Raw genomic sequence first — 26,637 nt, 5'->3', positions numbered from 1 at the left:
CAGGGGGAGAAGCTCCACAGCTGGAGCTGTAGCTGCTTATTGGTGAAAAGAGAGAGAATCTTCAAACACAACGCTCGTCGTTTTTAAGAAAGGTAAACCCGCTGGGGATCGATAAAACCTCCGGATCAGTCCACAACAAGTAAACATAGAACTCACAAGATGCTCCGGTGGAGGGTTATACTTCAAGATCGCTGACTGGCTCATTTCACCGTCAATCAAAAAGGGATTCGGCCTCAGACAGATCATCCAATCATCATGCAGAAGCCCAGCGTCCAGGCCAGCCCACTGCCTCATAGACCCCCAGAGACGCTGAGCGTCTGATGGGCGGGACAGAGCCCAGCGTTTATCCAATGACCGTCCAGTTTCCACAGTGGAACGACCCACTCTACGCTTCCCCGCTGAAGTCAGAAGACACTCAGCGTCCGACTGTGTTAAAGCGCTGAGACGCTGTGGGGATGGATGAGAAGGAGGTGGAGCCAGGTACCTGTGATAGGAGCTGATTCTGAGCTAAAGATGAAGAAATTCTAGCTCATATTTTGTCAATGAAATGTACAAACAGCAGCACATATCACCACTTTTTTTAGGGACATTTTAGGGGAAGCTGAGCTTCCCTTGCAGTCTTAGAGGAATCGCCACTGGTATCATCATCACTCAAAAGGAGTAGAAGCTACAACCTGTCCCAGCAGAACATCATGATGTGGCGCTGAACAGCGCTCAGGCTTCATCCTCACAACAAGAGTCTATCACAGGCATTTTGTAGCTACATGTTTACTTGACAAAATAAGTGAAAACAACATTTGTTTCTCCTTTCCCATCAGCAGAAACACCTGCTGACATGACATTAGCCACTCTGTCGGACATAGCGTCCACATATAGGAGCAGGCTGGCTATTTATGCCTAAACTCTATCAAAGCTCGGCAAAACTCATAGTTTTAGTTGGCACGTGTTTTATTGACGACGAAAATAATGGAGGACTTTATTGGTTTTGATGCGACAAGGCTATAAAGCTCGTTAAATCCATAATTTAGCAGCACCATTGTTGGGTTCAAAGCGTATGAAAAATGTAGCAGGTTATAGTCCGCAAACTACGGTATTCAGTTTGCTTCAAATGTTTATTCTGATGGCACTACTGTGTATGTACGGTGTATGCGCGATTATTTTTAGAATGGCTGTGGCAACAAACTGACCTCCCAAACAGTAGGTGTGCACCAATCACAATTTTCTGGCCGTTCAGGGATCTTTAAAAAGCCTGACCTGCCAATACCAATTTTTTTTTTTTTGTTTATCACTGACAGCATATACCTTTAATGTTCCAATCTTATCTTATTGACAATCACTGAACAATACCTGTGACACAAAATCTTAATGTTTTAACTTTAACAACCAATAAAGTGTCCTGAGTTTTAAGTCCCAGAGAAAAAAGCAACAATGGCTGGCTGTCAGACCTTCCTAGAGGAATATAAGATCAATTTTATATGTAAGGAACAGCTGATCACTGATCACCGACACCATTATCCAAAAATCAAGGAAATCGGCACCAATCGATCAGTGCATGTCTACCACACAGCCGATATATCAAGGCTTTACCCGGGTAATTATGATATTGCAAAATTCATTTTGTGGTAACATATTAAACTGGTGACGGTAATGAAACTGGTACTCCGCCCTCCCCTACTTCAAATGCATAAATAATGAAAATTCAAGAAGGTGGAAAAGTCTTGAACAAATACAGCTACGAAAATGTGCTGAAAACAAAAAACATGCTGCAAAAAGCCCAACAAATGCAACACAAACACCCTTCTTTGATATTCCATTGAGGACTGGCTCCAGAAACATCCTAAACCACATACAGATAAAGCAATTAAAGGTGATTTTCTGCAGTGTCAATAACCAAAATTTGCATTTGATAAGCTCAGAAAACCCGCAAGAGGGAAAGTGAAGCACTCATGTGACGACACGCTCATGACTGCTTTATCTGTGGTCATGATCAGAACGTCAAACATCAAGATGTTGTAGCCTCTGAGTTTGTGTGGTGAACAAAGTCAAAGACAAGCAGACAAAAGCCCAGTGTTTGAGACCTGGGTCGTACTCAATGAGCCAGAAAATTGGCCGACAGGGTTATCATCAGTCGTTTGTTTGATGATAAAGTTGTGATGTGAGCATGAATCCAGCTTCTGTTTAACACAATTCGACCTTTCATTTCTTACGTAGCTCTCTGTACTGAGATCTGAAAGTCTTTCATCTGTAACTAACTCATAACCTGGGTATGAAATCAGCTTTTTCAATAACAACAAACAGTGGCTGATAGGTCCACGGTTTCAGGAGCTGATGTACTTTATCTGGAATCAAAACCTGATTGAACCACGTCTGGACACAGACAACATGTTGATCAGCTTGTAACCTGGTTCAGTTGGGTGTACATGATTGTTTTTAACACCCCAGATCACCATAAATCCTCATAATCCACCATTAACAGATTATTTTTAATGAATTCTGTCATGTATAGTCATGAAAAACCTGAAAGAATGAGGCTATTTCCCATTTCATACATCATTAAAGCTGAGTGAAACATAGCTCGTTTTAACATGCCAACTCCTTAGTAAGAAAGTCACTATTGGCTGTCCCAGAAGTCACTAAAAGCCTCTAAAAGGCCGCTAACACGACATCGGTTTTAGGGTGAAACACAAAAAAAAATTTGTTGCTTTAGCCGTGTAAACAGTAAGCCGGCGTTTTCAATCAAAACACTGACGTCACACTCCGCTTTGAGCGAGCGCATGCAGCAGGACAACAGAACCGTTGTTACGATCGTCGCGAACTACCGTGTTGTGCTTGTGCTGCTGAATCTACTGAATCTGCTGACTGTCTTTATGCGAAATGTGCAACTGTTGCTCCACTTTTGCACTTAGTATTCACCAAAACACAAGATGATCGACCCAACTCTACTTCAGTGGAGATCTCCCAAAAGCGGCTTCTAAAAAGGCAGTTATAGCGCCGACTACAGGCCTGGCATGCTTACTACAGCGTTTTCAGTCCCTCAGCGTTTCCGTGTAAACACAGATTTTCTTCACTGCCTTTCAGTGTTTTCAGATGAAAGGTTGAGGGGTAAACGGGGCCTAAATGACGCTGCTGTCTAATTCGCATAATAATCAATTTTTATGTAATTGTCGTGGCCTCTGTAGGAGAGAGAAATAACGTGGGAGAGACGGAAAGCAGGAAAAACACAAGATCATAAATATGTTTAGGTCTACAAACTAACTTTCTTCTTTTTAACTTAACTTTTTTCTTTTTTATGTCTAAATATCAACCCTCTTCCTTTATCTGGGCTGGGAACCAGCAGAAGTGACCATAATGAGACACACACCTGCTTGATTTCATCTGCTAGGAGTGAGGAGGACTGTCAGTCTGTGTTTTGGATAGGGGAGGGACAGATCAAAACTGCTTTAACCTCAGGTTCTTCAAACTCCAGCAAAGTCGCAAGAATTGTCGCCTATAACAAAAACTCACAAGGAGGGTCTGAAAAGTCATTAAATGTTGCAACAAAGGGTCTATGTTGGCTAGACTTAGTCATGGTTTTATCCTCCACTTTCTTACTGCCGTCATCAGAGCTCGCAGTGAATCTACACAACACCACAGGTACACGTCATATGAACAACACACACGCTCCCCCACAAAGTGTCCTGCTGTACTCCTTTGCCTTGAGTTGCACACTCATATGATCGGACCTACATACTCGCTTCAAACTGGGTAAAATGAAGAAAAAAGAAAAACACAAACTGAACAAGCGCCCGAAATGAATGAGGGAAACTGAACGGTTCTGAATATTTTCATAAACCGTTCCATCGCCACTCAATATCTTTTAATTTTTCAGCTGAAAGAGTGACCTTAAATACTATTATCTTTTGTTTCACGTCAAGACATAACTGAAAAGTGCATGCTGACACTTAAATACAAGAAACAAACAAAGAATCATTCCATGACTTCAACAGACGTCACGACTACCTCAACCACAAACACATTTAGCTGGCAGTCGGCACGTAACAGGGTCATCTCTAAGACAAAATACTGGTTGCTTTAAACACGTCATGGTCCTGTCAGAATCTGAAGAACTCTCCACCTTTGGGATATTATTTCTTTAATTAAACCACAGAAAAATCCCACATTTTGATAATAGCAACAGTTGAAAAAAGCGAACTAACTCCCCTGGAGCTACACGAATGGTGAGTGCATTAACATCAAAATTCACAATATAACCCAGCATCAGAAGCCAAGATACAACTTTAAGATCTGTAATCACTTCTGTTTTCATCCTCCCAGTGTATCCAATCCATAGCTGATTTAAAAACCCTGAATCAATACTGTCTCCAAGCCCCGTCTTTCACACAAGATAAGTTTCCTCCTGCTCCAGCAGCAACCTTTTCCTTGGAGGGACTGGGGTGTTTTGTGTCTAAAATAAGTCATCTCTCCTTGAAAAACAAAGCTTGAAGTTCCTCGAGCGCTGAAGCTGTGCCTGTGCTGGATTTCAGCAGGTGATGATTTCTCTCCCCTCCTTTTTCCAGCAGAAACAAGTTGTTGGCAGAAGGGAGAACAGGTTCAGCCCCTGGTCCGGTGACAGCTGCAGCGCCAGGAGCAATAAACCATGACAGGCGGCGCAGATACTCAGGCCACACACAGGCAGATACACACACACACTCGTTGCTTTAGTGACAACAGTGGAAAAGGAAGGATCAAGAGTTTGCTTGGACAGGTAAGGGAGGTGTCCTCAGAAAAGGTAACACTGTCTCAGAGTTTGTGTGGATATCAGTGTTTTTACTCCTGGTGTAGTTTGGAATAGAATTCAGCAAAAATAACTGGTATTACAACGATGTTTACTCATTAGCTGCCAGCATTTTCAGAGCATCTTAAATGATCTTTCAAGACCCAAATAATATTGTTTTCTACAACTATTTAAACACCAAAACTAGCTAAGAAGAGTGGACTCTCTTCCTGTTCTTGATCCAAAAAACAGACAAAATGTACTTTTTCATCCTGTTCATCTCGGGCGCTCCATCCTTTGAGCCTCTCCATGATTGTCTTTTCTCACGATTACGCTGCTTTTTCTTTCTGAACTACCTCGACACATCATCTCAGATTGTTTTATATATTTTTTTTACCAATATTGATACTGTTAAATATCGGTTTATCTGTCATAACAGCGATATAAATGTAGGATATCAGTATCTGCCAAAACTTTCATACTGATGCATCCCTAATTATGAATAAACAAAATCATGACTTTTGTGAGGATAAACTGCAAAAACTCAAAATTAAGTAAGTGTTTATGTCTTATTTTAAGGAAAAAATGACATCTTTGACTTAATTTGACCCACATTTATCTGTCAAGTCCAGAAAATGTCTTCTTTCAAGGTAAAAAAAAATGAAATGTCTCCTAAAGTTCTCATAAAACTCTGCACTGGGGTAAAAAAAATTAGACGTAAATTTTTCAAAGATTAGAAAATTGCCTTCATACAAAAAATAAAATGGTTGAAGCAATTCAGGCATCATTTTTATTATACAAATAAAATAAATAAATAAATAAAAATAATAATAATCAAAAATAAAAATGGAAAAGATATACAATTAGAAAATATTAACAAATAAATAAAAAATGTTAAAAAAGGAAATAAAAACCTTTTTTATATATATCTTAGACGTTTTCTCGACTTTGCTGTTAAATCAGGCTCATATTATGTCGCCTCCCTTACCTGTCTAAAATTAAAAAATAATTATAATTAAAAATAAAATTGAAAAAAGATATAAAATTAGAAAATATAAACAAATAAATAAAAAATGTTAAAAAAAAGGAAATAAAAACCTTTTTTTTATATCTTAATAAAAGACGTTTTCTCGACTTTGCAGTTGAATCAGGCTCATATTATGTCATTAAAATAAGTCATAAACCCTTGTTTTGATTTTAGTTTTGGCAGTGTAGTGATGTGCTAAAACTTTGAGCTGCAAACCCTTAAAAAACACTGAAAAGGAAACCTGACACTGAATTTCTTAGGATCTGTCACCGCTTGAAACATCAGATGACAAGTTCCTCAGCAAAGAACTTTGCAAACAAGTTATCTAAAATCTGCTGTGGGTCAGCTCAAAATGAAACAAGAAGCTGCCTTTAGGAAGAAAATCTGGTGAAACACACAAAAATCAAATCAGGAAGTCATGCTGAGTCATATATCCACATGTTTGAAGGCCTTCTGGACAGAAAAAGTCTTCGCAAACACGAACAGAAACGATGGGAGGGAGTTACTCTGCAAAGGCATCTAAATTTGATTTTACGGATCTTGAGATGCTTCTTGTTGTTGGGCCTTAGGTTTGAATGCAGCCTTGTACTGTGACTGAACTGTCCGCTTGCATAACTCCTCTCAGTTAAAGGTTTGTTGTAGGAAAGAGTCAAAACAACAAGCGATGTGACGCTGCAAAGAATGCAGACGGATATCTTCCACAGTATAATTTGAGTCAAAAGAAAGTCTGAGAGGGTTTTCCGTTTAAGATCTAACTGAAGATCCATGCCCAGTTGGCACAGATATTTCCATGGTAATGATGACCAACAGTAAAGACAGAAAACCACAGACCACAGTCTAACACACACACACACTGGGTCCCAGAATATCGTGCTTTCTACGTTCTTCCTCTCAGTTTTTCTCTTGGCGCACACTGACCACTCTGACTCACACACATGAAAGAAGACTGCAGAGCTGGCCAGCAGTCGATGCAGAAACACACACACACACACACAAAGCAACACACACACTCACCAGAGCCTGCCCGACAGACTCCGGCGGATGACGTAAAGGCTCATTCAGAAACATTACGATTCATTTGCAAAACAACAGAGTGATCAGTTAAGGGCTCATTCAGAGCTCAGCATCTTAAGGAGCGACAGCACCGACAGCTGCCGCCCACCCCCCGCCTCGAACACGCAGGACTCATGTATCCTCACACTCAGGGGAAGATAACAGCACAAACCTGACAAAAAACATGCATCACTTCTTTAAATGTCCTGAGAAACAATGAGGAAGTAGTTAAAAAGTGAGCGGCGATGGCTGTAAATGTTTAACTTGTGGAGCTTTAAGGAAGTAAAGTTAAAACCATTTCACCATGACTGGGATATAAAGTACAGTATCAACACCAAGGTTATAAAAGTTAACTAAAAGGAAACTAAAAAGGAAAACTATAATTTAAAATGCATGGCAGTTAACTCAAACTAACAAAAACCAGAAAAGAAAACAAAAACGATAAGTAAACTAAAACTGTATCTTGTGTTCACAAAACTAACTGAAACTAACTAAAATGATAGAGAAAATGTCCTTAGTTATAGTTTTTGACAATATTAATAGCCTTTAGGATTTAAATTAATCTGACACATTTTCCGAAACCAATTTTACGACAGTTTTCGGCGCCGTACGGCACCATCGCAGCGACGTACTGGGACGTGCGCTGTGCTGCAACAAAACGTGGCGGAGCAATGAATCAGAGCATCTGTAATAGTTTAATTTCATGTGGGTCTGTCTGTATTGTTAAAGAGTCCAAGTTTCTAATTATTGAAGCTCATATTATATTGTTTTATGTAATGCATGTTTTTTATTATTTTTATTTAATTCATGTTTACATTATTTTATATAATTTATGTTTATTTTTTTATCTTAAGTCTATATTATTTTCATGTGTTTAAGGCAGCAGCCAACAGTTCAGTATCAGCATTGACTGAGCAGTGAGCACTATGTTGGACTTGAAAATAAACTGTATTACAAAATATTTACTCTGACCTTTTTCAATCCTGCACCTGGTTAATAAGGAATGAAAAAACTAAAACTAAACTAAAACTAAACTAAAACTTAGCCTTGTTGGAAAAATTAAAACTAAATAAAAACTAGAATGCACGCTCTAAAACTAATTAAAACTAAACTGTAATAGAAAAAAAATGTCAAAACTAACTAAAACTAAACTATAATGACAAATCCAAAACTATAATAACCTTGATCAACACTTTTCATATTCAATTGTATTTACCCTGGGTGTTCAACAGCTCTGTGCAACTTAAGTTAAATAAACTTATCTGTTTACCTGCAAAACACTCAATACTGAAATGCATTTAGAGCCTGCAGCAACAACATTTAGTATAAAATATCTTGTTTAGAAACAAAACAATCAATATTAGTTGTTCTGAATAAGTAAAATAGCAGCATAATTATCAAACTTTTAGGAAGTGAGCCCAAAATATCAATCTGATGCATTGATTTGAGCTTAAGTTTTAAGAGGGTGTTCAGAGACGGAGTGATACATCGTTTCGTGCACAAACAATCTTTGAAAGGAGAGTATTTCTTCCAGTTTTTAGCAAAAGTTTAAATAAATTTTGCCTTTTCACCTCTGATAATAGTTGATGAAAGGAGCTGTGTTGTTGTAAAGTGTGAGGGAAGTCAGTTTCTCTTAAGTGTAGATAAAAAAAGGACGACACAAAGGAGTAAGTGGTGTGTTTCTCAGAGCAGAGGGGCCCTGCGGTGGTAAAATATCCTGCCACAGCGCCAGGGGGAATTCCTGGCTATCCACTTGGTTTAACTGTGGCAGGCAGGAAATGGAGCACGCTGGGATGAAGCAGGAGCAGGAAAAAGAGAGGGAAGTTTAAAAAATCGTATCCCTTGATCGCTATTACACCAACTATGTCTGAAATGAAAGGATGACACACTCACACGAACAAGTCTGGAGGGGGAACTTTAAGATTACTAACCAGGAATGTTAGGAGTCCGTTTCTTTTGTTTCCCTGGAAGCAAAATGTAATCCAGCATATTATCCACAGGTAGGTTTATATTCCAGTAATCCAGGTTAAATCCAAGTGAGATTGTTTTTGACTCCAGAGTTTAAGCGAGGGAAAAGTTTCCTCAGAAAGCAGAAGTTGGTGACTGTCATGCCTTTTAGTTTCTCTTCAACTGAGGGAGGAGTGTGTGCTCCCTCCTGCTCCACTCTTGGTGTCTGTCTGTCTGTTGGCTTCAGGGAGGTGTGTGTGAGTAGTGTGTAGTGTGTGTAGTGTGTGTGTAAAGCCTGCTCATTTCCTGCCTGGATGTGCTCCTGGGCTCCAGGCGGGCAGGCTGCTCAGGAACACATGGCCAGCCACTGTTCTGCCAGGGGTTCCGCATTCCCCACACACACACACACACACACACACACACACACACACACACACACACACACACACACACACACACACACACACACACTACTCCCCCCTCTGTGACCCTTTCCCCCTCCCACCCCCGTGTACCACGACACAGCATTGCAGGGCACTAACCTCCCCACCCCCTCCTGAAACTCTGTTATCAATTGACCCACACAGGAATGAACACACACACTCTCTCTCACACTCACACACACACACACACACTCAGCCCTTGCTGCCCTGAGGTTATTGATAATTGGTCCACTGTTTCTTCTGCTGCAGTGAGTCAGTTGCGTCTTTGTGTTGTTGCTGTTGTTGGATAAACTCCTGTTACATCACAGCAGCATCAGAGTGATTCTCTAATTAAAGGTACATTTCACATCCATCACGTCTTATCAATTTTACTAAATATTAATTTCAAGCAATGACCAGTTTTACAGTGGGTCATTTGGGTGGTATTTCACTTTTATTTAATACAGAGAGTTAACAGGTTATATGATTTATTTAGCTAAAAATACAAATCATGTGTTGGAATTTGTAGTTTTTGTGCTGTTTTTGTGCTGATTTCTTAAATGTCAAGTTTGCTCTTCGCAATTAACACTAGAATACATGTTTGAGATTATTATTTTTAGTATTATTTGTTCAAAATAATCCTCAAACATGACAAATAAAATGGATGAAAAATTCACTTTGTGTGTCTGAGAAATCTGCGTCAACTGTGTTAGCCATTAAAAAAACCCTACAAATCAGCAATGGTTTGCTCCTAAGTCACATGACTTGATTCACTTGAAGTAACATCCTTTTTGGTGGGAACCTTTAATATTTCATCAGAATGATTGTCTGTACATGGGGCGCATTAACTGTTCATCAACTGTGTTACCAACATTTTCTGCTCTTCTTACTATAGATGTTATAAAAACCAAACTGTGAAGAAAATGTGCAAAAATATGAGGTGTTGGAGGTCAGGTGGTGGCATGTTCAAGGTCTGCAGTTAGCACAAGGGCCAAAAAATGAAGAAAATGTCGAGTGTGTTAGCATCACTTGATGTAGTGTTGTAGAGACAGGTTTCTCTCTTCTTGTCCTGTCAGCTGTGTTACTGTGATTTTTGCGCCATAATTCTTTTAGGTCTAGACTGTGATATAAATGATAGGAACATTTCTATGGAGCGTAGTCTGACTTAGAAATGTTGAATAACTCTAAATTCTGTATAATATGGATTTATGCTGAAAAATAGTCACAACTTTTTGTCCATAACACGGTTGACAAAATTAAGCTCCAAATTTTCTCTCCCCGAAATTTTCCCTCCTGAGAATGCCAAAGTTGAAGAGCCATCACTGCTCTGTTTTTGGCTGTAAACAGCCACATAGTTCCATGCTCAAGCTTCCCATCTCGGAAGATGACAAGACTAAGTGGCTAGAGTTCATTTATGAGGGAAATGTTCCAGTTACACCTAGTAAAACTGTGCATGTGTGTGCTAGTCACTTCACGGCCGACTGCTTTTCCAACTTTGGACAGTAGAACAGAGGGCTAGCGAATAGACTGGTCCTGAATCCAGGCGCATTACCAACCATCCACCAACAAACCTGGGACCCTGGAAATATGAGTATTTTAAATGCTGTGTGCTGTGGAGCAGATATAAGAGCTTTTCCTCAGTGGCCCCCTGTCTATGTGTTAGCTTCAGGATGCTAACTTTAGCTGCGGTTAGCCTGTTGTTTTAGCCTGTAATGTTACGGTAAACAAGCTTCGATGTTTTCTAAACATTGTGCACTCAGAGCTTGTGGCGCCGCTCTCAGTGACGCGGAAGAGCGGGGCAGTATCAGCGGTGGCTCATTTACATATGAAGGCCACGCCCACTAAATCAGAGCGTTCTGAACAGAGGGGCTATGAGAGCCTGGAAACAATGCTGCTGTGCTTGATTTATTGGCTTTTTGGACCAAAACATGTTACTACCATTTCATGAAGACATCAATGACTCATATTAAACGGCAGAAAAGGAGCAGGATATGGGACCTTTAACCACAATAAAAGCCCTGAACACAGAGTGGACTTCATGTAGCAGATGAAAGTGCCGACTGCAGCCTACATAGAAAAACAACCAGGTAAAGGCCGGTAACGTTAACTTGTCCTGCCCTGAAAGGCCTTAATTTGAGATACATGAATATCAGACGTTTTAAGACTTTTCAAGGAAGCCCAGACACCCTGTGCAGAGAGGAGGTCTGCACGTTTAACCTCTATTTGACTTTTTCCAGAGCTATCAGAGTCTGATACTTCAACACGAGACTTCTCCAATTTAGAAATCCCTTCCATGCAGCTCCAGAAGACACTTAGTCACACAGCGTGAAACGAAGGTGTGAGTGTTTCCTTGCACGTCGGTAAAGCCACTCCGCTCATACCTTGCTCTCCGCTTAGCAACATGCTGTCTCTCTTTTCATGTGAACACACACCCAAAGATACAGAAAATCACACAATAACAGGATTTAACAAGATGAAGATGTGGAAGCTTCAGGGGTGGTGTCAGAAAAAAACCACCTCCCTCAGCAATAACGACACCTTCTTGTCTCACCCTCAGCAACATGTTCTCTCATTACCTGGAGAGTGTGTGTATGTAAGCGTGTGTGTCTGTGTGTGTTACATACCAGCACCTCGCCAGGTACATGTGCTCCTTGACAAAGACAGACCCGGAGAGCAGGATGTACCAACAGGTCGCGATGCTGTCTGGGCTGAAACACAAAGAAAGAGCGTGTTGGTGTGAAATGTGTTATGTGTTAAGTGTTATAATAACTCAGACTGTAACACATTAAACACACTCAGTCATTTCATAGACAATGAGAATTAGAAACAGGGCATCGTGACCAGTTATGATACTCAAATTAAAACAATATTGGACCACAACCCCAAAAATAGCAGAGAGACTGGCAACCCAGTGCCTTAAGTTTGCACAAACATGCCAACTGATAACAAAGACATTAAAATCGTTGAACTGGAGGTTCACTTCTATGCCTCATGCCTTTTGCTCTGAATGGTTGTTACGTCAAGACTTACTTTGTAGGGCTGGGGCTCCCGATTTGATTCTTTCACGATTTTTGGGTTGCAGTTTAAATTGACCTAAGGCTAAGTCCCGCCCACAAACCTGAGGAGCCAATCACAGTACGTACAGCCTTTCAATACACTCAGACATTATTTGCCTAAAGGTCCATTGTAATACAGTTTTTTTCTGAGATTTTGAGTTTAAAAAAGGTTACACTGTGTTCATGAGGTACATGCAACTTCGTCACAAAGTGTCCTGAGAGACCATCATAAGCCGCATCTCAACAGAGAAAAGTGTCTTCTTTGGATAAAGTTGCGCAGAAGCCCATAACATCAACTCAACGTGAATAAAATAAAGTAGGCTGACAGCGTATTTTAGGCAATGTATCACTTTGCTGGAAAGAAATATAAATTTCTTATAAACACTAAAACTGCCACTGCAGTCTGATGGACGCTTTGGAATTTCTCAAACGTTTGCTAAAGTTAGCCTGGCGCTAGCTGCGTTTTTCATCATATCTCTGTGTTTGTTGGGAGTTCTTTGGCCTGTTTTAGTTCATTAGCTTATCTGTAATAGCCAAAATAACAAAGGTTGGCAAACATTCTGCTGAATGATTCAGTGTAGATACAGTAGCTCCAAACTAACAGACACACTCTTGGTAAAGCTGGTAAAAAGGACCTTACATTTTTCTCATGACCAGTGCTGATCCTCTTTCTTGTTGTCTAAGATGTTGATGGCAACAACAAGTTTTACTGAAGAACTGACTTTGTAAAGAAATGTACATTACTCTCTCTCAGGAGATTCATATTCAGTACATTTGAAATGGTATAAACCTCCTTATTTACCAAAATAACAAAATAGCGCAAGCTTGATGCTAATGTATACGGGAAACTGCATTGATATGCTAGCAGTTAGCATACATCATATTAACTTCAGCTTCAGAATAGAATTTCAACTTTCATCACAGAAACATATCACATCAACTCTTTGTAAAAAATACTGAGAGTTTCAAATGTCAAAAGCTAACAGGCAACTGAAAGGCTCATGGCTGACTTTATAACTACGGAAAGCTTCCAAACAACTTAAACTATTGCTATAACCACTTTGAGACACTAGATGGCCTACTTGAATTGTTAATATATTACAACACAGTACATCAACGTCACATTGTGTGCAATTTTTACCTGTTTCTGTTTAATTATGCCCAGAAATATCCAGACCCCCGGACCAATTACATTTTATTCACTTACAGTATAAACTCATAAAAATGTTGTTGACACAGAAAACCTGTAAAGCTACTTTTTGTACCAAGAAATTTCACAACAGGAATTGATAAGTGAATCGATAAAGAATCAGAACGATAAGCAGAATCAATAAGGGCATCGGTATTGACAAAAGCTTATCAATTTCCATCCCTACTGTGAAATGTTTCCCACCGTGTTGCCTGCTGTAGCACCTGTCACTGAATGTTCATTGTTTGTCCGAGTAAGTGGAGGGGGCGTAGCTTAGCCACAGGTTAATTGCGATTCTTTGATATTTCCAATTTTTGCGATTTTTAGTTTGCTTCCCTAACACCAAACCAATTGAAAAGTTGTGTTTTCAGACTACATCAGGAGTCATATTTTCCCATAAAATGCAGGATTTATCCAGGGGATCTGTCATCTCAACTTTTTTCCAACCAGGCTTATAGATGAAGAATAAAGGGCTTATATTAAAAAAAACACCACTATTATTTTGGTTATCACCTTTTGATTACTCTCCTTAGATAAATTTAACAAGCTATAAATGCTCTAGCTGTAAAGACATTTTAATCCATGCCTGTTTTTTGGTGACATTTAACCAACATTTTCTAAATGCAGCAGCATTATAAAGAGAAGTGGCAGCTCTGATGCATGAGAGAAAAATGTTAAGTGCACATCTGAGCTTTGCATCCAGGATGCTGCATTTTAAATTAGCATAAATGTATTCTTAGGATGCCAAGCTGTGATATAATGTGCCATCAGTGCGATGTGGAGAGAATCCATTAAGGACAGAGTCATGCTAAAAGGGCTGGAATAAGATCACTGACAGCACAGAAATCTGGTTTGTCATTCGCTGCAGACACGACATGAAATTCTTTTATCTGGGAACAAAAGTTCAAACCATGAGCTGCGTGACTCTGCATGCTATTTTATGAACATGTGCTATGTGTTAACCCCACACACCAGCCTCAGTTACTTCATAATGAGCTGGGTGCTTGAGTATGCAGCAAGCAAAGATCCAATCATACATGAAGACGGCAGCCAGAGGAGAGCAGACAGTCTGTCAGTGGTCATGAATATGAATACGCCGCCATGGTGTGTGAGACGAGGAGTGTTTGAAGAGTGAAGATAAGAGAGACAAGTGGGCAGAGGAGCACTTCATGGCAACAACAATTTCCTGTACAACACGTATGACGATAGCTTTTTTGTAATTTTTGCATACTAAACACTTTTAGATGCACTGACAGACATGGGTGGAGCTTATTCTTTTTTTAATTCACAACAAGATGAAGTAAAATCAGAAAGTTGAAAGTAAATTGAAAAACACTCCTTAGTTCTGGTGCCAGCTAACAAAGGAGTCAAAGATTATCTGTTTTGTTGACAGCAGCACGTCTCAACTGTCATTTTGCTACAGATTCATGTTTTAGACAGTTCAGATGTCGTGTTAGCTCTTTTCATTTTGAACTCAATGTCGAAGTGATAAAGTCGTGTGAAATTAGTCTAGCTTTTGATGAATTATACGATAGATTTGCAGCTTTTCTGGTTTGAATCTGGTGTGAAAACAGAAGCAGACAGAGTTTAAAGGAGCTTTACTTCCCTTTCATTTGTCCTTTCAGAGAATATTTCTCAAATATCTGCAAATCTAGCTTGCAAATTGATGGCCACAGGTATCCACATTACACCACATCTCCTTTCCTTTTCTCAATTTATCATTATTATATACCTACAAAGTATCATATGTCTCCTATATATCCTATCATACAAGGTATTCTGATCTCACAGCGAGACTGATTGTTTCTATTACTTGTTCTGAGGCTTCACTTCATGTATTTATGTGTGACTGTGTGATATATATACTGTATCTGAAGTCTATTTGAGGTTTACAGCTTCAAAGAAGTATTGAATATCCAATGTTGGTGAGCCCTGACAAAAACTCTGACGCAACCTAAGAAGGTCATAGTGCTGCATAAAAACGGTTCCTGTTGAGAATCAATAAATGTAAGACCTTATGTCGACTAGCCTGCCGCAACTATCCTAGGCCCCGTTTACACGACAATGTTTCATCTGAAAACGCCAAAAAGCCGTAAAAAAAATCTGCGTTTACACGGAAAGGCTGAGGGACTGAAAACGCTGTAGTAAGCATGCCAGGCCTGTAGTGGGCGCTATAACTGTCTTGTCCAGAAGCAGCTTTTGGGAGATCTCCACTGAGGTAGAGTTGAGCTGGTCATCTGGTGTATCGGTGAATGCTAAGTGCAAAAGTGGAGCAACAGATGCTCATTTTGTTTAAGACAGTCGGCAGATTCAGCAGATTCAGCAGATTGAGCAGCACAAGCACAACACGGTAATTCGAGACAACCGTAACAAAGGTACTGTTGTCCTGTTGTATGTGCTTGCGCGAAGCTGAGTGTGACGTCAGCATTTCACTGAAAACGCTGGCTCACTGTTTACACGGCAACAGTGTTGGCAGCATTTCATAAAAATCCCACTCTGGAGGCCGTTTTCAAAAGTTTGCGTCTTAGGTCGGCTGAAACGCCGTTTCCGTGTAAACGCGAGGCTGAAATGCAACAAAACTTTTGCGTTTCACCTTAAAACTGCTGTCATGTAAACAGCCCCTTAGCTTACCAGTTAGATAACAGTTTGTACATTACTCTCTCACAAGAGATTCCTATTCAATACACTTAATGTGGTAAAATTCTCCTTATTTACCACAAAATTTATTAACAAAATAGCGCTAGCTTGATGAACTTAACTAATGCATATGAAAAATTGCATCAATATGCTAGCGGTTTAGCTCCAGCTTCAGAAAAGAATTTTAACTTTCATCACAGAAACATATCACAGTCAGTCTTTCTAAACAATACTAAAAACTCCAAATGTCAAAATACTCACAGGACAATTAAAGAAAACTTACGTGCAGGATCATGGCTGGCTTCATAACTATGGCAAGGTTCCAAACAACTTAAACTATTGCTATAACCACTTTGAGACACTAGATGGCCTACTTGAGTCAAAAATATATTACAAAACAGTACATTAACGTCACACAACGTGCAATTTTTACTTATTTCTGTATATTTAGGTTGAGAGATATCCAGATCCAGTGACCAATGTCATATTTATTCACTTATAAACTCGATTAAATGTTAACACAGAAAACCTATAAAGCTACAATCTCTATAGAGAAAATTCACAGGAGGAATTGATCTGTACTGCATCAAGAGTTTTAGAGGTGGTGTAAAATATTGACAGAATCACAGCTACCTAAAGTGAAGCCAAAAGTTTTAGAGCTCCCCCTGGTGACTGGCTGCTGTATAATAGATGGAGCACGAGTCAAACTAGAAAATTAAATAACAAGTCCAACTCATTTTCTAAAACACACTTTTATCTCTGTTATTTATGTGCATTTGTTCCATTTTTGGAAAAGCTTGGATTTTATATGTTCTTTGAAATTAAAAAGAGCTTGACTGACAAATCTGTTAACATACATAAATCTTTAAGTGTTTGCTTAAAATCAAGAGCAGAACCTGTCTGTGTTTAATCAGACATTCAACATAAAGTCAGAGTGTTTTTAAGTAATTTTTGTGACAATAAATACAATATGATTGATGAGCTATGCAGCTTTCTGAAGTCAAAAACTTAATCTGAGATTTTAAAATAACAAAAGAACCTCATAAAAATCTGGAAACAACTGAAAAGTAACAGGAAATGAAAATAACCATCCATTGCGGTTGTACCAGTGGTTTCTCTATCACTTCTTCCAGTCGTCTGTTTTGCTCCTGGTGTTTTGTATCAGTGTGTTTCATGCAGTTTAAGCAAACTGACATCAGAGAAGAAATGAAAAATGAGCTTCTTGTTGCACTGCTTGGGGTGTAGTCAAGCCAACGTGATTAACTACTCTTATAGTTTCATTGCAGAGACCTTGATTGCTTTAATTCGATGTCTGTGTGGAGTATGTGTGAGACCGTGAGAGTGTGAAAGTGTGAGAGTGTGTGTGCAACAGCTGACTAATTGGACATGGCAGCCGCTTTGTTGTGGGTTAAGGTACTTAAGATGAGCCCCGGTGGAGAAGCAGGAGGACATATTGGAGATTTTCTGTTTGTGTGTTTATTTGATGGTGAATTAAAGCGAACGGTGTTTAATGTGATTCCAGTCAACATGGTGATACATCAACAGCATGTGCAGCCTCTCTGTCATCCTTTCATCCGTCTCTGTCCTCCCTCTTTCTCTCACACTTCCTCCACACCTCACCCTCACCTCACCCCTTTCTGCTGAGCTTCAATTTCAGATCTTTTTATTACCTTCGCTTGTTTCCTCGTCTGTTCTCTCTCTGTTTAACATATTCACCTCTGATTTCTCCTCCTCTGCAGTCCTCTCATGTCTCCTCCTTTAATATACTCTCTTGTATCTCCCCTTCAACGTTACTTACTCACCTCTAATCTCATCATCTACCACCATCAGCTTTTCTCTCGACTATTTCTCTTGTGAATCTACACTGTGATCACATTTTAATGGCTTTATTTATTTCATTTCTTTTTCTGACTCATACATCTGAGGGTACATTTATTCTCGCAGCCTGACAGACGAGGAGAAAAGAAGGCAGACAGGCTATCAGCACATCTGTCAACATAAGTGTCAGCTCTGGATCTGTCTTCTCAACCTAGACAATAATACATTCTGCAGATCTAACTCATAAACAGCTCCGGACAGACCGAAGAAGGTTTAATTCCACACAAGTCTTTGTGATATAAACTTAGTACAAAAAGAAGGGAAATTTGTGTTTGGTAGATTGTTTCTTTGTTGTAAAATGAATCTTGGTATAAAACCTGTTTATTTCACATTTAAAAAGATCCACATTTGCGGGATTAGCAGCAGAGCTGATTTTGTGGGGTGGGCCCATAAAAAATTTGCTTAATCTCTGCCAATGCCAAACAGCTTATTCTGCTCTTGTCTTGATCTTTTCGTCATTACCAAGAATGAAAATACAATTTTAAAATGATCCGAAAAAGGCCTGAGAAATAGAGCAACATTTCTCTGTTCAGAGGCCTCAAAGGTTAAAGACATCTGGACCAAGGTTATTTTAGTTTTGCATTTTTCTTTGGGTTTATCTATATTTTGTTATGACAAAAAAAACCAAAACATTTCATATGCACCGGAATTAGTTTTTATGTATGAGATAGGCTGACAAACACAAAAACTAAAGACCTGTCCTCTATGGTTTTAATTTATTTCAATTAGTTTTCTGTATGTCACAATACAATTTTAGATAGTTCTGTAGTTTGCAAAGTCTATTTTTTTTATATAAATCATACACCGTATAGAACATGGACATAGTCTCGCCGACGTCACCCGTCTGTTTCTGAAACGGAAAATGAAGCACATTGGCTATAGCGGTCATATTGGTAGTGGCAAGGGCTTCGCCTACAGTCATAGGGTGCCTGTTGGTCACGTGACCCTCAGCTGTGCCTCTTATTGGGGGAGCTTGCGATCTTAATATCCTCTGAACGGCCGCGTTAGAAAAAATTCACCGAAATTCAATTCAGTAAAATTAGTGATTCAGACAGACGTTTTTTGAACCAGGCTGTAAATAGGTTAATTTCTGCTTGAAAACAGTTTTTTTTGGCTTGGTGTGTTTGTGACTTCTGGTACTTCCGGTGCCAGCCTCAAGCAGACTCCAGAAACAGCAGATTTTAGCACTTCAGCATTGTCTCATATTCTCAGACCGGAGGTTGCCGCTTGATATAAATGCATTCAGGTACCTAAACATGGTCACTTTTGATTTTTCGTTAACTGGTACCTCGTACTTTTGACAGAATTGGGTTGGTACCCTTAAAAGAACTTAATTTGGTACCCATCCCTAATGAGCAGCACAATTGCATCAGGAGATATTTTCCTGCATTAAAGTCTCTGTTTAAGTTTTGTTTTCTACAAACAATGCCAGTCTTTTCATTTTAACACTTTAATTTATCCTTATAAATGAGTTGCTTTATTTTTAACATTCTTTCAAATTGATTTTTTGAGTTGGTAAACTACCCCAGGAAAAGTAGAAAGTACTTGTTTGAAATCTTGTTAATAGAACTAACAGCAAACTTAGAGCCATCACCAGCCTTATGTGACGACACGGAGTGTTTTAAAAACACATTAAAAACCTGTTCACTTGTTTGTTACACTGTTCGTGTCAAATTTTACTATGCTTATATAAAACACTGTTTTTTCAGGAGGGAGGGGAGTTCGTCCCAGAGCTTGCAGCTGTACCTGATCCCTCCACAGAAATGCGGGATGCTTTATTCAGCTGTGAGCGTGACTTCAAAAGCAGTGCCCTCCAAAGCGGGCAGGAAGTGAGGAGGGATTGGTGCGCAAAGTCTCATTACATGCTGGTTTAGCTGCTACAAGCTCTGTAATATTAAATTATTCATTTTAGTGTTAAAATAATGCTAATGTGGCAGCTTTTTCCTAACAAACCTGTCAGATTTAAAAGTCTAATCTTGTAATTGCACACATTACCTTAATACATCTATTAAATATGATCAAATCATACTTTTATAGCTTCAAACTCAAGCAGAACAATTCAGCAAGGAACAAAAATTTTATCAGGAACCTTTAATTTCCCAGGTCTATGAAGGTCTAACGTCTGTGAAACTTTAGCTGAGTAAACATTGGTAACAAAGCTTAAATAACGACACAGATCTGGACACAACAAGCCTCCCTCAGCAGATAATAGAGGAAGAGAGCGTGAGAGCTGTAAGAGACACTTCCTGCTTTTGGTGAGAGCTCATACTTACTAGAACAGGATGTGGTTGGCTTCGTGTCTCTCATACCTGGCTGAGGTACACATCGACCTGCACGAGACAGAAAAACAAAGACGGTGACTTTTTTGTTTTTCTCCAAAAACATCTCTCATTCATTTCTGACTTGAACAATCCATCACAGCTTTCCAAAAGTCCCCCCAAAAAGGCCTCACACCAACCCTTTTGTAGGCATCATCATTATCAGCTGTCAGCTCGGAGTGTTAAGGTGACCCAGGACTCCTTTGACGAGCTGCAGCAAAATATACACTCTGTTTTCTTAAGCTTGAATTAAACCTACATTTGAGCTAAATTTAACACAATAACAAGAGAGTTTGAGGTTCTGAGCTCATTTGAACTGAAAGGTTTTTTTTGACAATAAAGCAGAGTTTTTGTCAATTATTGATATAAACAAGTATGAGGAACTTCAGTCAAGTATGTGTTAATATTTGACTCTTGATGTCCTGAGGTAGAAGCTAAAGATAAGGAATGATGTAGTCAACACTTTTTGTGAAAATTTTGATCTTAAAGTGATCTTAGCGTGCCCTACAGGTCAACTTTTGATGTTTTTAGGTGGAGTTTATGAATAAATTTAGACTAAAACAGTGCGTCATCCTTTTTTCTGAGTGTAACTTTTTCTATTATTCATTAACAACAAAAAAAATGTCAACTTTTATTAGAAATATCCAGTTTAATTGTCTCCTATAGGCCTCTATACATGTGTGTCAGTGTCTGTGTCTGTCTCACACCCTCCCCTTAGCCTGGATGTTGATGTTTTGGTTGTATTGGGACCTTTCTGGGCAGAGAGTAAGCGTGATTACCTCAGCCAATCACAGCCCACCCAGTGCAAAAGTGACTTTGCGAGTTGATAATGAGTCGAAGTAGCTATCCCTAGCCGCTACAATAGTAGATGTAGCATGGAGGAAGAAAAACAAAACTAAAGTGAAACAAACACTAAACAGAATTTTTGTTTTGCTAAACGAGGATGAAGCTTGATTTGACTTTTACTCGCTTTCAGAGAGTAGCACAGGACCAAGAGCGATGCGAGTTAGCTTCCTGCTAACCAGGTATGTGTCAAATACCCGCGGTTAGCTTGTGCTAACATGCCAAGTCAGGTGCACAGCTCTAGGGTTTCTCCCATGAAGAAACAGGATGCTACAGGCGGTTGCTGGGCTTGTGAGTGTGCTCACGTAGCTTTGGTCGGAGGCGGAGGGTGTGTGCTGCCCCTGGCACTGATCCAAGGAGGAGGATCTTACATTGTGTTTACAAACTAGTAACAAAAATTCCTGCAGACCTTAACTTAAACATGTAATTTTGTGTTTGATTTCCTTGTCATCACCTGCTTAGCTTTGAAAACAAACAGAAACCCCTCTAACTATACTCGGTATGAACTCAAGGCTGCCAAAAATTTCCACATCTGCCAGGGGCCATTCCCAAAAATATTCACGGCATTCTTAAACCTGTTTAGGGAGGGTGTTTCCACGCGCAAATCATGCATTAAGTATGCCCAGAGGCTGCTTTTGACTCAGTGTAGCTATCTGATGCTTTAATAAAGAATTCAAAACATCAGCATTAAAGATGACTCACCTGAGCTGATGCTCCCGAAGGTGAGCCAGGACGTCCATGTGGTAGAGGTGGCAGTAGATGGTGTGCAGGTCCTGCAGGACGCAAAGAGATGACACTTAAATGAATGTGTCGCTATAAACTGAGACAAATCAAAAGGGAAATCAGATTTTATTAGTTTAACTTGAAATGTGTAATGTTTCTCATTTCTGTCATCTCTCTGAGGGTCAGAGAATACAACATGTATTCTTGCTAACTTCAGCGCATTTTATACATTTTTACTTACGATTAAAAACATCAGTTAAGTAAGACAAAATGTTAAACTGTCAAATCAACTCATACATTAGTTTAACTGCCTTTTCAAACAAAATCATTTGTGTTTATTGTCTTCCACAGTAAGCTTAGCTCATTGTTTGGAGTGTGTGCACTGTATCAACACCACATTAATCACCTCCAGTGCCGCGCTCTGACAGAGGCCACCTCTGCCGTGCCAAACGCTGCCCATCAAATTGACACCCTTCGAAGCAGACAGGCAGGCATGCCACTTATGTACGCACATGACAGCAGTAAGACAGGCACAGATACACCCGCCTGCAGCCTTAAAATAGTTCTCTATCAGGGTCAGCTGTCAAAACATTAAGAGGCTGACAGAGTGTGTGTGAGTGTGTGAGGGGAACAGCTTCGTATAAGCATCTGTGAGATCAAACAAACACAGTTGCTTTTGAGGGCATGGGGCGGCTACTTTAACAGGTGGAGTGCATGGCTGATGGGTTACACACACACACACACACACACACACACACACAAGCCCTCACACAGAGAAGCAGCACATCCCCAACTTAGACGACCGCACTTGTTCTCTTCTTAAATGCTATCTCCTCTGACTCTACCAGGGATGCTACAGCTACAGTTTCATGATTATCCTCATGATTATTTCGCATCCATTCATGTCAACTGTGCTTTAAGACTCCTCAGTCGCAAAATATCAAGCGTCAAATATAACATTGATATTTTGATGTATTCTTCTATTTTCATGTTGTGCCAAAAATAAAGTACACAAGCTTATTTTGACACAGATAATAAAAAACTTGGTGCAGTGAAGCCTTCAGGATTAGGTTAACCATGACATTTTAAAGCTGGTTAATAGTGAAACTGCCCAGTAGAGGCTATGAGGGACTCAGAGAGAATCTAAGTAGAGCCAGGTGACAAAAATAAATATAATTTTTTCTTTTCAAGAGTCTAATCTCTTCTTGACTCTACCTCCTGACATATTTGACAATCCCCTCCAAGAATACACAAGAATAGCAGCTGTCAATTATCGTCAAACATGATGTAAAGCCACGTTTTTAACCTCTTACAACTAATGAAAACAAACTTTACAGAAAAAAAGAGGACTTGAGGCAGATCAATAATATCTTCAAATCAACAAAACATTCAGATGTGAGAAACATTTCTACAACGTGTATTGATTTTTTAAAGTTTGACCTCAGCCCATCTGGAATGACTGGGGAGATGGATTTTTTTGACCTATACTGCAGCCAGCCACCAGGGGGAGCAGTTTTTGTGGCTACCTCACTTCGAGCCAAGCAAGATGACGACCATTTTTTTTACAGTCTATGGTACCGACTGATTCACGTAAAATCACAAGGTGCCATGTTTGGGTACCTAAACGCATCCTTGTGACTGTGAGGGAGTGGAGGAGTAAGCGGTTTTCCATGCTGTACACGAACGCAGCATTGCAACTTTATATATTGAAAAATAAATATGTTAAATCAAAAAACTTTGAGATTTTTTAGTAAAAAATTTACTGAGGATCCACGATATATTAGTATCAATATCGATATCGGCCGATGTTGGTCATTTTTTTTTACATATCGGTATCGGCCAATATTTACTCATTAGCTGCCAGCCATTTTCAGTGCATCTTGAACGATCTTTCAAGACCCAATAAAATTGTTTTCTATGACTATGCAAACACCAAAACTACCAAGAAGAGTGGTCCCTGTTCTTCTTTGTCTCTTCCTGTTTTTGATTCAAAAAACAGACAAAACGTACTTTTTTGATCGTGTTCATCCTTTGATCCTTTCCATAGTCTTCTTTTCTTATGATCACACAACACTTTCTCTCTGAACTACCTGGACATCATCTGTGTAGAGATTTTTTTTTTTTCACCAATATTGATATCGGTAAATATCAGTTATTGGCCATAACAGCAATATCAATATCGGATGTCGATATTGGCCAAAAATTTGATATCAGTGTATCCCAAGAAATTGATTATATTCTACCACATAAACACACACAAAAAAACAGAAAATTTGTACCATTGAGTACAGATACCAAATGCCAGGTACTGGGTATTGTTACTGTCTTGTTTTAAATGTGAAAGGTACCCATCATTCATTATAATAATAATAATAAATAATAATAAATCAGATTCATAAAGCGCTTTTTAAAGATACTCAAAGATACCTTGCAGAAAAGAAAATGTCCATAAATATTATCCTGACGTCAAGTTGTCCATACCAACGGCTACATCAGCAAATAGCAATTTGCAAGCTGCACATTCCTCCTTTACAATCGTCCCTCTTTGGAATAAATCCAAACACAGCCTCCGTTTTGCAAAGCACTCTAAGACTAAGAGCAACAACAAACCTCCTAATCTCAAACCAATAAATCAGAAAATCCCTGCTGGAGAAAATCATATTTGCAGCGTGTTTTCTTTGTTGGAGCACCATTTCCTCACTACTGGTTTTGTTTACTCGGGGCCTGAGCAGATTGAGGATTTATTTTCTGGTCTAAAAATTTGTTTGAAAGCATTTCACACACACATAACTTTTATGTGTATCCTGTGAGTTTGTTCCTTAAAGCTTATAAATAAAGACAAATGTAGAGCTACGATAAAACAGGAAATGATGGATAGTTTCTTAAACTGGCAGAAGTAAATGCTGATATATTCATAACTAATAGGAACCCCTCCAGCCATTTTAATACCAGTTTTATAAGGCTGATATGTAAACTTCTGCCAAGACTCCATAAATCTGAACAATCGTGTCTTTGGCGCTCTGAAGGAAATTACAGGTTGGCAAAAGAATAAAATGAATAACTGAAACAGGAATTACTGCAGGCTGTCACAGGACTATAAAAGTAATAGGACGGAGTGTTTGCAGCAAACACAGTGTGCTGTGTCGTAGTGTGTGTGTGTGTGGACATTGCGTGTGTTATCACGGTAAACTGAGTGGAGCTGTGGGAGCTGTGGGAGCCAGCGGAAGCTCGGCTAAGCACTGGGGACTGTGGAGCCTTTAATGCATTGGACCAACACACCTCTGATGTGTTGTTGACTCTCTGTCTGACACAGGAAGGAAGGACTGGTGGGGGAGAGAAGGAGAGGGGGAGAAAGTTGGGAGGAGAAGGGGGAGGAGACAGAGAAGGAAGGAACGTAGGGAGGAAACAGAGGCCAGGAGCAGTCAGACAAAGGACGATACAAAGAGAGAAAGATTGACAAAAAAAGGGCAAAATTCATGCCAAGCCAAAGACGAGCACACAGGGCGGTCAAGTACTGGACCTGGGTCACGATGAACAAGCCAGAAACTACATCCAGACAGAGAACTACACCGAATATCGTAATGATCCTTTTTTAATTGAAAATGACCAATTAGCACACTTGTTGGTGATCTGGATCATCGTCTGGATCCTGGACTTTTTTAAAGGATTCTTTATCATTGTGAGATAGGGCTGTTTTCACCATATGTGTATATAACTCCATCAGAAATGGTCGGAATGCTTTGCAAAACCATACAAGACAAGGTCACCATAATTTCTGACAGATGTAAAAGTATGATCCAGATCCTGGCAATATTCTGGATACTAAGATCCAGAATATAAAATATGAACTGGGTCATCATAATTTTCAACACTGCCAGGAAACAAATCCTCGTACAAACCTGCAACTAACACCAAATTGTAGCAGACAGTCTGCTGAAAGGGAGTATAACATTAAAGGGGACATATCATGCTTGTTTCTCCTTTTCACTATGCCAGACTAGGATGCCTGTAAAGCATTTCTGCCCTCAGTACAAGTCATTTAGTTCCTTCATTGCCCCACAATAGCGTTCTCAGTATCCTCAGTTTAGGTCATTATGAAGATCTGGTTGAAACGCTCCGTTTGGAGAATGACCTCCAGTAACCTCCCAACGTCACAGCCCTTTGTGCTCTGATTGGTCAGTTCTATCAGAGGGGCGGAGGAGGTAGAGCCAGGGGGCGGTTTTTGCAGCATGGCAGTATTTACAAAATCGCCATATTGGATGGAGCAGACCGAGCGAGTTTGCTGTTTGCCAAAACTTCATCGTAAGGCATTGATAGCACTAATAAAATGGCGGAGTGTAGGATACGTCCTTTTGCATTGGACCCCGAGTCAGACCCGGACGGTTCTGCAGCTCAGGAGGAAGAAAATCCACCTGGACACACAGATCATCTCAGGATGCTTCAGTGTGGCGAGTCAAACCGGTACTGTAACATGTATAGTTTATATGTGGAAATACGTATAAACTATTTCTATAACAGGGCTCCATCCTGCTCCTTCACTTTTCTCTGTCTGTTTTATCCATCATGCTGAAAGTGTAGTCTAAAGATCGCCTCTACCGTCAGTTTGTCACTATGTTATTACCGCAGCATTATTGTGGTCCAGGTTCACAGTGCATGTCAGAACAAGCATGCAAATATCACAGTCTCACAACGTCTGCTAAAACTACAGTGTTTTAACTGCTAATTCACCATGTAAAGCCGAGCTGCTAAGCAGAGCAGGGTCCCTGCATCCAGCATCTGAGGGGGGATACT

General features: G+C 39.7%; 1 protein-coding gene across 2 annotated transcripts in view; it reads right to left on the bottom strand.

The window, feature by feature from the left end:
- Positions 1-26,637, bottom strand: part of rapgef6 (Rap guanine nucleotide exchange factor (GEF) 6) — a 228,330-nt gene that overhangs the window by 155,138 nt on the left and 46,555 nt on the right. For both annotated transcript variants that reach the window (XM_074672524.1, XM_074672525.1), the window contains exons 2-4: positions 21,826-21,896; positions 20,236-20,292; positions 11,827-11,910 (exon numbers count right to left, since the gene is read on the bottom strand). In XM_074672524.1, the coding sequence (XP_074528625.1) occupies positions 11,827-11,910; positions 20,236-20,292; positions 21,826-21,896 (212 nt within the window). The remainder of the gene's footprint in view (positions 1-11,826; positions 11,911-20,235; positions 20,293-21,825; positions 21,897-26,637) is intronic.

The sequence above is a fragment of the Halichoeres trimaculatus genome, unplaced genomic scaffold (assembly GCF_033239565.1).
Source record: "Halichoeres trimaculatus isolate MK-OKI-2021-1 unplaced genomic scaffold, fHalTri1.1 fHalTri1_scaffold_6, whole genome shotgun sequence".
Lineage (NCBI taxonomy): Eukaryota > Metazoa > Chordata > Actinopteri > Labriformes > Labridae > Halichoeres > Halichoeres trimaculatus.
The sequence above is the reverse complement of the archived record's forward strand: the minus strand, read 5'-3'. Positions and strand labels throughout refer to the sequence as shown.